The sequence below is a fragment of the Falco naumanni genome, chromosome 3 (assembly GCF_017639655.2).
Source record: "Falco naumanni isolate bFalNau1 chromosome 3, bFalNau1.pat, whole genome shotgun sequence".
NCBI lineage: Eukaryota > Metazoa > Chordata > Aves > Falconiformes > Falconidae > Falco > Falco naumanni.
The window spans coordinates 79,999,362-80,011,158 of record NC_054056.1 but is presented as its reverse complement, the minus strand read 5'-3'; the positions used below and the strand labels follow the sequence as shown (position 1 = coordinate 80,011,158).

At 49.7% G+C, this 11,797-nt stretch overlaps 1 protein-coding gene across 1 annotated transcript in view; it reads left to right on the top strand.

Moving 5' to 3' along the window:
- The first annotated feature begins 274 nt into the window (after positions 1-274).
- Positions 275-11,797, top strand: part of SLCO5A1 (solute carrier organic anion transporter family member 5A1) — a 75,348-nt gene continuing 63,825 nt past the window's right edge. The window contains exons 1-4 of the mRNA XM_040586675.1: positions 275-443; positions 737-961; positions 1,487-1,986; positions 2,081-2,852. Of these exons, the coding sequence (XP_040442609.1) occupies positions 275-443; positions 737-961; positions 1,487-1,986; positions 2,081-2,852 (1,666 nt within the window). The remainder of the gene's footprint in view (positions 444-736; positions 962-1,486; positions 1,987-2,080; positions 2,853-11,797) is intronic.

The window sequence follows — 11,797 nt, the reverse complement described above, 5'->3', positions numbered from 1 at the left end:
TACATAAACTGAGGGAAGGTATTAAGAGGAAACTCTATGAGATGTAAACTCCAAACTGCTTTTCCAGGTTTTGTGCATGTTTCCTACTTTTGGAGATGATTTACATTGGAGACAAGACCCTGGACAAAAGGAAGCATCAGGTGGCTGTTTTCTGTTTTCCTAAAATCCAATAAAATACCAATAGCCCCTTTGTTCTTCTCGCTTTTCAGCAGACGCTGTGATCGCGGTCTCGCTTCCGAGTATTTCCCTACCCTTTATTTTTTAACATAGCGCGATGCAACAACACGGAGTTCCCCAAACGCCGCCCGGGGCCGACATCCGAGCCCGCACCTCGCGGGGCGCTCCGCCGGCTCTGGGCCACGGCCGCGAAGCTGCGGCACCGGGCAGCCCCGCACCGCCTGCCCCGCCGCCGGGCTCGCCCTCCCGCAGGGGCTCCGCGCGCTGTTGCGCGGGGCGGTATCTCGGCTGACGGCGGGCCGCCGCTCTGCCCTGCCGCTCCAGGTCGCGGGGCCCCGGGTCCCTGCCCAGCGGCGAGGGCAGGTCGGGGGGGACGCGAGCGCCCGGGCCGGCCCGGCCCGCAGGCGGCAGCGGGCGCGCCTGCGCTCCGCCGCGCCGCCCGGGGAGGCGGAGGCGGCCGAGGGGGACCTGGGGCTCGGTGACAGGCAGGGCGGGAGCGCCGGGCCCGGCTGGCTCCCCGGCTCGGCCGCCCCCCCGCGCCCGCCCGCACGGTGAGTAGCCCCGTCTTTCTTCTCCGCGGCGGCCGGGAGGAGGGAGCGCGGTGCGCCCCGCCGGCTCCCGCACCCCGCCCGCTGCCCACCCCCGCGGGTGGGGGAGAGCCGCCGCTGGGGTGCGGCTGCCCGGGCTGCCGCTACCCCGCCACCGCCCGCCCCGCCGCGCACCGAGAAGGCGCAGGGGAGACAAAAGCGGACAAAGGAGGCGAAACGCTGGTCTCGCTGCCGGGGTAGGCAGGGCCGGGCGTCACTCGTCGCTCGGCCGTCCCGCGTCTCCGCGGGCGCGGGGGGCACCCGGGCGAGCTGGGGCGGCCAGGGCGGCCCCGCGGTGCCGGCTCCCGGTGTGCCCGCCGCCTGGCATCGGCTTTGTTACTCGCTCCTCCGCCCGCCGCGGCTCCCCGGGCCGGCGAGTTGTAGCGGGGTGTTTATTTCAGCGTGTTTATTTTTAGGCTGGAAAATAAAAGGCTCGGCACGGCGACCTTTGGCTGCCGCATCCGGCGCCAAATAGTAGGGTCGCCCTCTGGCCGGGGCCACGGACGCGCGTGTCCGCTCCTGCTCTTGGGTAAATCCACGTGCTGTCCCCAAGGACGCGGTCCCCGGGGCGCTGCCGCGGTCCCCCCTGCCGCGGGGCCGGCGAGCGCTGCCCGGAGCTCAGGGCAGACGCCAGGGTCGGGCGGGCAGAAGCCGGGGCGGCGGGGAGGGGGGCGCTGGGGCCGGCGCCGCTGACCTCCCGTGCTTGCTCTCTGCCCCCGCAGATCGGCAGCAACCCCCCGGAGCTCTGTCACCGGCGTCGGCGGCGCGGAGAGAGGAGGATGCGGGCGGCGGAGCGGCGGCGGCGGGCGGCGCTCCCCCGCGGCGGGCGGGCTGGCCGCGGGGCCCCGGCGGGCGGCTGCTGAGCGCGGCGCCGCGGGCATGCGGCGGCGGGGAGCGGGAGCCGCCGGCAACGGGGGCGGCCCGGCGGGCGGGCGGCCCCTTGAGCGAGACAGAGGGAGGATGGAGTCACAAAGGACTTGGGCTGACACGTGCGGCGGGGCGGCCGGCGGCCGCGGCTAGGGCCACCCCCCTCCCCTCCCTCCTCCCCTCCCCGCTATGCTGCGCTCCCGCCGGGCCCCTCAGCGCGCTCGACGCACGGCGGCGATGGAGCCGGCCGGGCTCCTCTGAGGCCGCGGCCGGACCCAGCATGGCCTCTGCGCGGACCCCGGCGCCGCGGCGCCCCGGGGCGGAGCGGCCGGCGGCGGCGGGGGGCCGGGCGGAGGCGCCGCGCTGCCGCAGCCTGCCCGCGCTCGGCGGGGCGGCGCCGCGGGGCCGCGGGGCCGCGCTCGGCTCCCCCCTGGCGGCCGGGGGGGGGCGGCGGCGGCGGCGCCCCGCCGAGCCCCGCTGCGGGACCGGCTCCCGGGGCCGCGCGGGGCGGAGGCGCCGCCGCCGGGGCTGCCCAGCCTGCTGAGGCCGGCGCCGGCGGGAGCTTCCCCTGGGGGCCGGAGCGCGGGCAGCCCGCGGCGCCCGGCCGGGGGGTGTCCCCGGTCCCGCCGCCGCCGCTGCTGGCGGGCCCCCCGGGCAGAGCGTGCCTGCGGGCCGTGCTGGCGGACTCGCGCTTCTTCCTGGTGTGCATGTGCTTCCTGACCTTCATCCAGTCCCTCATGGTCTCCGGCTACCTGAGCAGCGTCATCACCACCATCGAGCGGAGATACAGCCTCAAGAGCTCGGAGTCGGGGCTGCTGGTCAGCTGCTTCGACATCGGGAGCCTGGTGGTGGTGGTCTTCATCAGCTACTTCGGGGGGCGCGGACGGAGGCCGCTCTGGCTGGCTGTAGGGGGGTTTTTCATCGCCCTGGGGGCCGCGCTCTTCTCCTTACCTCATTTCATCTCTCCGCCGTACCAGATCCAGGAATTGAACTCCTCCGTCAGTAACGAGGGCTTGTGCGTGACTGGCAATGGCACCGCCAAAGAGCAGTGGGACTCGCCGGCCTGTGTCAAGGACTCCGTCGGGAATGACCACTCTCTCTATGTAGCTTTATTCATTTGTGCCCAAATTCTTATTGGCATGGGCTCGACACCCATCTATACCTTGGGACCAACGTACTTAGATGACAATGTCAAGAAGGAAAACGCCTCGCTTTACCTAGGTAAGGCATCTGAGTACTGGGGTGCTTTGAAGGCTGAACCCCAGATCTCTCTGAGGGACCAGTTACAGGCACTTCTGCCCTGTTCCTTCTGAACGTCACCTGTGCTAAGCTTCCCTTCCAAAGTGAACTTTTGAAGTAAAATTGCCATGCTTTTCTATTTTAAAAGCTTTTGCGGAGTGGTGAAGAGCAGTGATGGGGGAGGTGGATGCAGGGTGCGTGAGGGCGGCCGTATTCACACCCTCCTGCACGGGGAATGGGACAGCAGGGAAGCCCGGCTTCTCTGACACCTTTCAGCACTTGGCATTAGCTGGTGACTTTTTCAGAAAGCAATGTTAGAGTTCCCCTTGCCCCTTCAGGCTTCTTTTTGCTAATACACAAGCAATGCATTTCTAAATTTTGGTCAACATGCCTTTAGCCTAGAGTCTCTGTCTATAATGTTACTGCTTTGTAAGCACTTTGAGAGATTTTGGCGTGCTTTGTTTTACTTTTCCAGCGTTCATTAATCTTTAACTAGCAATGAATTTTGGGTGGCATTGATAAATCATCCGGCAACTCAGAAGGAGTTAAAAAACTGTTGATAAAACAGCGAGTAAAACCTTCAGGGTTAAGAGCTCCGTTATGGGACCTCAAGGGACACAACAAAACAGGAGTCCGATCTGGCACCTGGCTTTTGGCAGGTACAGACAGGTCTTCCTGATGGTCATTATGGGAGAAAGGGAATGCTCAGGTAACTGGGTGCTAAACTTTTTTGAACGTGATAACGAACATCGTACATTCTTGATAGTTTGTGTAATGCATAAGAAGACTGACTGTTCTCTGACTTTGTGTTAATATCTTACATGATTCTGTGAGAAATGAACCTTGCGTACTCCTTCAAATTCTTTTCAAATAAGGAGAGGCACTTACGGGTCCAAGAGAGTGCCAAGGGGTTTTGGATGCTCGGCATTACCATTTGCAGTTCAATTTATTTCAGCTTTATGATAACCATGGAGGTAATCATTCCATGTAAAATCGATGTGTGTGAAAGGAATACACTCAGGGTGTGGGTGTAATTACTTTATTAAGCAAAAGTAGTGAGCCGGATCAGTATTTTTATTTCTTTTCCCCTGTTCTTCAGCAATTTGACTGTTCCCTGAACTGTTTTAAAGCCAGGCACAGTCTGTGTGCAGTGTCTTTAGAAAGCCTGAGACGCTGCTGGTTTTTGGAAGGAGGGAGAGGTATTATCTGTGGCTTTTCTGTTGTTTTCACAGTGTTGCTAATCTTCCTGATGAAATATTTGGCAAAGTTTTCCCTCTTTTCCTCCCCTCTGAGAAAGGCTAACTGGTATGGAAATTTAGATTAACCTGGAATCGGCTTTATGGGCAGTATGAAAAAGCAAAGCATCTTGTTACTGAGGTTAGTAATTGTAGTTTGGTGCAGCAGAGAGCAGGCTGAAACTTTTGCAGACAGATGATTTCATACACACCTCAACAACACAGAAAGCAAGGAGATGGAAAGGCTGCTGGTGAGGAATGAAAGGTAAAAGAGATGAACAGTGCAAGAGGAGGAGGAAGCCTTCACCAAAGAGTCAGCAGCTGGAAATCCTTACTGTGCAGGAGAAAGGATGCCTACCCCTGAAGCACTTCTAGTACAGGAAATTGTAATAAAGTGACTCGGGTAACTTAATTGCGGCAAAGATCAGACTTAAAGTTAACAAAGGTAAAGGACACCAGCAGCTGTTGGAGGATTGTATGTGACCCTTCAGCACCTGCTGGGCACTGAAGGCAGCTTTGATCTATACTGGGAGTACCCTCGTAGAGTTGAAGTTCATATGTAGTGATTCAAAAGAGTAAAGAGGAGGTACTCAGCTACAGCGTACATGAAAAATTCATGCCTGCGATCTGATTGTGTCCACAGGGAGAAGAATTAAAATAAACACAAATCATGTTTAACAGCGAGTAAAATGTGCCGTCACCTCCTTCCAGTCCTTAAGCTACTCAGGGCTAGAAACAATGTTGCTTCCCATTGAAAATCTTGGTATTATCTTTTTTAAGTAGTGTAGAATTCTGAGGAAACTTTTAACTTGTTCAGGTTTGAATATTTACCTCTCTTTAGACTTAGGCCAATGACTCTTTGAGAGGCAGGAGTTAAATCTGAGTTCCATGGGGAAAAAAGGGAAAGAGAATTGTTCGGCATGTTGATGTGAGCCAACATGTTTTTCTGGAGCTTCTCAGTGGTTTGGAATGTTTCATGTCGTCGAGGAGAGGGATTTGCGGGTGATGCAGCCCAGCCAGGCGCAGGGATGGGATAGAGGTGGCCAGGGCATGGTTTTGTAGGCCGGCCACCACATATCTTGTGTTACACAATGCCTGTTTCTCAAGGCAGTCTGATTTTATTACTGGGGCAAGCCATGCAAATGATGTCAAGATGTAAAATGTGTGTATGCATGTAGGCATGAGCTAACAAAAAGTGTTGGAGTGGGCCATGGGAGTTGAAGTTTTGAAAAGAGAAGAAAGCCCGGTGAAACAGGCCTGTCACACAGATAGGTATTTCTGAGCGAGGACAGTTAATTTAAGAAGAAAGTAGTCTCTAACATAAAGTGGAACATCACTAATGTGTTTATTCTTAGTCATGCTGGTATTGCATTGTATATATTTTTCTAAGAAAAGCAACATATATAAAGATGTGTTCAGATGAGAAACATTTGTTTACAAGCATGCACGTGATAAAAGTTCCTGCGAGCTGCAAAACTGCAGAGCTCTTCAACCCTGCAAGTGCGCCCACTAATAGTAGGTCAGTAAAGCCCCCCTGTGTATTACTAATCCTGATTCTGCAAAAACTCACCTTATGTGGCTGTGGAAGCTATCTTATTTATTTTCCAAGTTAATCCAGCTCAGGGCTCGAGTGGCGATAGCATATCCTCTTAAGTGTAGGCATGCAAGCTCAGTGTGGACAGCTGTTTTAACATTCCTGGCTGGAAGTCCTACTCTCAAAAAACATATTTGATGCTTATACATAGTCTCTTGGCTGCCTACACTTAAGTCCATCTGTCAGGGTGGCACTATGCCAGGTTACAAGGTGATATGTCATTTTTAGTTGGACAAAGGTGCCAGGCAGGGATGTATATTTGGGCCGCCTGCATAGCAATGTGCGAGATCACTCTTCTGCGGGACGTTTCTTCCTTGTGAAGGCGGTGCCACCTCCGGGTCCTCTGGCCCCATAAACGTGTCGGTACTTTGATGCCCTGATGCTAACATTGAGAAAATGTATGACATCAGGCTTGGAAACAAGTTGTGATTATAACAGGTGCCTAGGAAATACAAGAACCGGCTCCCTTAATCACAGATAATCCAAAATGGAAGTTACATACTTTCTGTAAAATCTGGGCAATCAGTGAGTTGTCTTTGTCCCCCACTAAAGTCTTTCCCTTCTGTGCTCAGCTGTACTGTAGCGTGTCTGTCGTCAGCTACCTGATGTGTGCAGTTATGCTTTTAATTAACTAATTAATTTAATTGCAATTTAATTTGGAGTCAAATTGGACTTCACGAGTGTTGTTTGTGCTCACCATGGTGTTTCTGCAACATGTGAAATTCTAGCACCGGAAACACAGTGTGTGTTTCCTAAACACTGATTTTTTTGTAGGCCACCAATAGTTTGTCTTGAATGTGAGTTTACCTTGTGCTTGTTTCGTGGATTTTAAAAGCAGTTCCTTAAAATTAACTGTGGCACTTGGAAAGGGGAGTTTTATTAGTGGCATTACAGCACCTGAATAATTTTTCAATGTTTTGTTTCTTTTGCAAGTGGGTATTGTGATAATAAGGAATGTACTTTGAACATTAATACATAGGAAGGCAATATTAGGTTTTACAGAAATACTGCATTAATGACAACATTTTAGCATTCAGGAGTGGCTTTCACCAGTACCCCAAAAATGACTAGTGGATTAATTAGTCATTGTGCTAAGAATGTTTTGTTTCAGCTCCAGAATGATATAGGCTGGTTAGGATATGAATCAGAAAAGCATCTAAGTCACTTTAATTTCATGCAGACTCTCCATAGTTTTGGGAACAAACCGTAATTACAAAAGGCAAAGCTTTTGTGAGATAAGAGCTGGAAAATTGGATAAACCTGTGTTAATGGGGTTGGTGCAGATAATGGCTTGAGAGCCAGGGAAGTAAAATCCTTTCCTAACCTGGAAAAAGAATAAATATTTAGACTAGTTTCAAAAATGCTTTGGACTCTGGTTTTGTTTTCATGAGGATCATTTGTGGGTTGCTGTTTCTAGCATTAGGCAAACCATTTCACTGTGGCTGCTGTACCACTGTGCTTGGAAATCACCTTTTTACCAGTGTTTTACAGCTGGATACTCTGTGTACCCCTCATGTCTTTTACAGACTTCCCCAAAGCCTGTATATATGTCAATCGTATTTATTGTATTTCTAGTTAAATCTACACCTATACCCATGTATCACCTGGAAGGAGAAGTAGCTTCATATACTCCATCAGAAACCAACCACCTCTGGGCACTGGGTCCTGGGGCAGAGTGCAGCTGCCAGGTGAGCTGGGCCTCTTTAACATGCCGTTGCCTGGATGTTGGCCTGGGAAGCACTGGATTTTTGTGCCACTTTGGTTATTCGTTTTGATCTGGCCTCTGGAGGACAGGGGCTGGAGCCTGCCGAAGGTGTCAGGTCCTCTGTATGGATGCTGCAAGATCACTGAGGTTTTCCAAGGCAGGATCAACTTTCTAGCTGAACAGGAGGGACTGTCTAGAAGCAGTAAGACAGCTGACCAGCATTTCATTTTATTCTCACCATTCAGCCTATGACCACTTGTGGTTTACATTGAATACGCTTCGTGCTACCCAATATCTGAAAAGGCTTTTTCAGGGTTGACTCAGCATTGATCCCTATAGTTTGTAAACCCTACAGACGGTACATGCAATTTTATAGCATGCCTGTGAGAAGGCAGGATTTTATGAATCAAAAACTGAAGCAAAAGGGCACGTTCACCAGTATTTTTTATTGCTTGCTGCATTTCCCTTGTCAAAAGAGCAGTGTGTTGAGCTTATTCGTCAAATACAGGATTTTAGTTTATTTATGTGAAATCCACATCTTGGTTTATCCATAGGCTAACACTAAGGCTTGGCCCATCAGCAGTCTTTTTTGTACAAACACATGCTTGCTTTGTATGCATACACAGCTGGGCAGGGCTGGCTGCAGGCTTGAGCTCACTGTGCTCTTGGCTGGGCATAAGTAGCATCTTGGGATGCAGGTAAAGTGACTGCAGGTCTGTTTGTGCATATGGATTATACTGTTTCCCCAGAGAGAGAATTTAGCAGTCAGAGGGTTCAGTATTGTGCTTCTCTGGCATTTCTGTAACATCTTTTTTGTTAAAATGCTGATCAGGCAGCAGGCAGTTAGTAATAATTATTTAAAATAGCACTATGCAGTTTTACTGCTCTTTCCTATAGCTGTGGAAACAGAAAGATAAATTTTACTTCTCCACTTTAGTCTCCTGCTCCATAGGTGGACTGATCCTTTTTGTTTTTCATAATATAATATCTTAGGCATTTAGAGACCGTGGGGTTCTGTGTCTGTGTAAGCAGTGTGTGCATGCAATGAGTTCAATGGAAGGTTGGGGCAGCCTTTCCTCTGAAGTTTTCTGCCTGTGGGATTTAATGTCTTGAGTGATATACCTTCACTTGCCCTGCCACTGTCGCGTCCCTTAGTTATGCTTTTTGCGTCTCCCGTTGTGTCCTTGCCACGAGCTATAGCATTGTTCACAAGCAGCTGTATTGACAAAGCACTGCTTGAAGTGACTGGCAAAATGTGCTTTGCCCTTCTTAGGAGCAAGAAGATGCTTATGCACATACTTCCCTGATTGTCTCTTCTCTTTTATATGAAAGGAGAAAAGCTAGGTTGGATCCATGGGTCTGAAACTCACTGAAGTCCCAGGCCCTGTTGTTTTTGTTGCTTAGCATTTATCAAAATGCTTAGCATTTTGTTTCTGAGGCCAACAGTGCCCTTTTCACCTGCTCGAGCTTGGGAGTGGTGTTTTCTTGGAGAACAGCTCCTTTCTTCTCTGGTGAGCTCTGCTGCAGGGCTGGTATGAGCAGACAAGTGTGAGAACCTGCCGTGGTCCCTGGAGAAGCTTGGAAACTTAGACATGAAAGTGGCCTTTAAGTAACAGCTTGTTTGTACCTTCTCCCAGGAACTGAAGGCTTGGGATCTAGTGTCTGATTACCCGGGGGCTGGAAACCTTAGCTGTCTGCTGGATACCCTGACTATTTTGTAAAGGGTCATCGTAACTACTCCTGTTGCAAGTGGATTAGAGATGCTTTGTGTTTCATGCATTTTTCCCTTAACTTTCATTCGGTGGCTGCCTCATCTGGGAGGAGTTAATTGCTGTGGAAGTGCTTATGCAGTCAAAAGAGAGGAGACCGGATTTCACTCTGCCATCACTCAGAGATACATAGGTTTCTGTCTTGGCTGTGCAGGGAACAAGGGCAATTATATAAATGAGGCTCAACCTTCTGTTTCATCCTGAAGGCCAGCGACTAAAAATTATGATTTTAGAGTAGGTAAATGGATTTCATCCATGGGTTTTAAAAGAGCAGAAAAGTAACTCAATCATATTAGACTCTGTAGTCTCATGCTCTCTTTTTAATCCTATTTTAAGTCTTTTTCACCTCTGATAGCATGTTAAAAACCCTTGTTACTTGGGAAGCATGAACTCTGTTTTCTTCTTTTTTTCTCTTTTTTTTTTTTTTTTTTTTCCACATGTTTTTCCCATTTCTTTTGAAAACAGTTGAGAAGTTACCATGCAAAAATAGCACATACTTCAACTGGTCCCCTCTGGCAGTTGTTGCCTCTGCTGACTGTAGGTGTCAAAGTGTTAGCTCTCTCTCCTGCTGTTGATGGACAGTGTGGTGCCACATGGCTTCTGAGGGCAGGGCAAGCTGATTGCCTGCCTTCCTGTGAATTGCCACCAGAGCTGTCAAAATTTCAGCTCCAAGTCCAAGGGTGCCTCTGCACCCCCCCTCAGCAGCTATGGGGGATGCTGGCAAGTTGTCAGGGCTGCAGCCTGAAGGCACTGAAGTGGCACAGTCAGAAGAGGGAAATGTTTTTCCTGAGAACCTCTAGAAGTGAAGGTTCTGCACAAGGAGCAAACAGCTCTGTTGGCCTTCTGAGTCCTTGAGTCCCTGCTTTTATTCAAGCACCTTGGTACTTTTGCCATGGCTCATTTGCACTGTTTGGGCACATAGGCTGGAGCTAGCAAAGTTATGGCAACAGACAACCCTGCAGTGTGCACGCAAGCTAATTTCACTTGAGCCAGCCAGATCTGTACCCCAACTCCTTCCAAGTGCCCAGAAAAAAATAGGACATTTCCTGTGATGGGAAAGAATATGTCAGCGTCCAGCAGCACAAAGTATGGGCTGTGTCCTGCTTTGCCTCTGAACAGCGGGGAGTTTGGGCATCTGTTGTGTTGTCACAAGGCCAGAAATTCAGACACACTGCATGGTGTTAATGGGAGAGCTAACAAACCTGGGTCTTTCCTCTTCCCTTCTCTTCTGGCACAGGGAATTTCTTATTACCTGAGAAATCGTGAAGTACGAACACAGAAACTCGAGTGCTATTTTATGCTGCCATGAGACCCGATAGCTTAATCTGAAAGCGTTAATTCTCATGTAGGTAAACAGCTTACTTGACAGCAAAGACAAATTACACTGTGAAAAACATTGTACTCTGGTATGAATTACATTTTATGGTGAGTTTGGAGGAGATGCAGTTGGAAAAAAACATGTATATTTTTACTTGTAATTTGAACAAGCATATACAAAAATTATTCAAAGAAAATAAACTTGAACTGGCTCATGTGAAATATTTGCAAAGCAGTACTGCGTGTCCACTAATCATATCCTGTGCAGTTCCTCTTTGATTCTTTTCTCCATTTTCAATATAGGTTCCCTTTCGGCAGCTTGCTTTCATTTCATTAGCTTGCTGGGGTATTTTTTGAGTGCTCCCATTTTTTTCCTTGCATATATTCATGTTAACACTTTTTTTGCCTTGCACCATGCATAGCTGGACCTCAATCTGATGGTTATCCTCTGTGCCTTTTATCTTTGGTTTGGATTGGAATGAAAGCCTCAAGAGTGCCTCAGCATTGATTTTCTTAAAATCCAGTGCTGCTCCAAAGCCAGCTACCAGCTCTTCAGTTGTTTGAATTTAGTAAGCTTTTGTAAATTAGCAACTACTTTCCATATTTGTCTGCCTGTACAGTTAGCTGCTTAGAAGTGATAAAAAGTAGATCTTGGATGGATTCTCCTGTGGTTGTATCCTTTCCTTTCTGGATTAATTGAGTTATCCTCTAGAGTGAGAGTTTTTCAAATAATCTGTGTATTAGCTGAGTGTATCTTCTGATATCTTCTGATTTGCTGTTTCATACTCAAGTTGTAGTTTACCCCCATTTGTCACAGCTTTGCTCACAGCGGTTGACTTCAGGCGTCATGTAGGCACTCAAAGGTGCCAGCGGTGTATTCCTGAAGCCAAGTGCTCTCAATCACACCTTGGTTCCCATTTCTTTTTTTCATTCCCTGGTTAGATTAAAATCTGAGTTCCTGACCTGCCAGGAGTCATTTTAAGTAATATGTTTTTGTAGGGAAACCAAGGTAGATAGGGAAATAGTTGTGAGCATTTTGCTGTGGTAGCTCTTACTATGTAATTACTCAAACAAAATATGTCAAGCAAGCCTCATTTACTTCAAGAATATCTAAAGGAAATACTCTGTAAGATACTATCTGATGTTGCTGTGTGTTAAGCTTTCCTTGTACTTAACGAGAAATTGCTGTATTCAGCCGAGATGTTGATTCCATAGATTTTGCTATGTGTAAGACAGCTGAGAATGCTACCTTTAAAGGTCCCAAAGGGATCCGCTCATAGGCTTGGAGGTCCAAACCACATGAAATT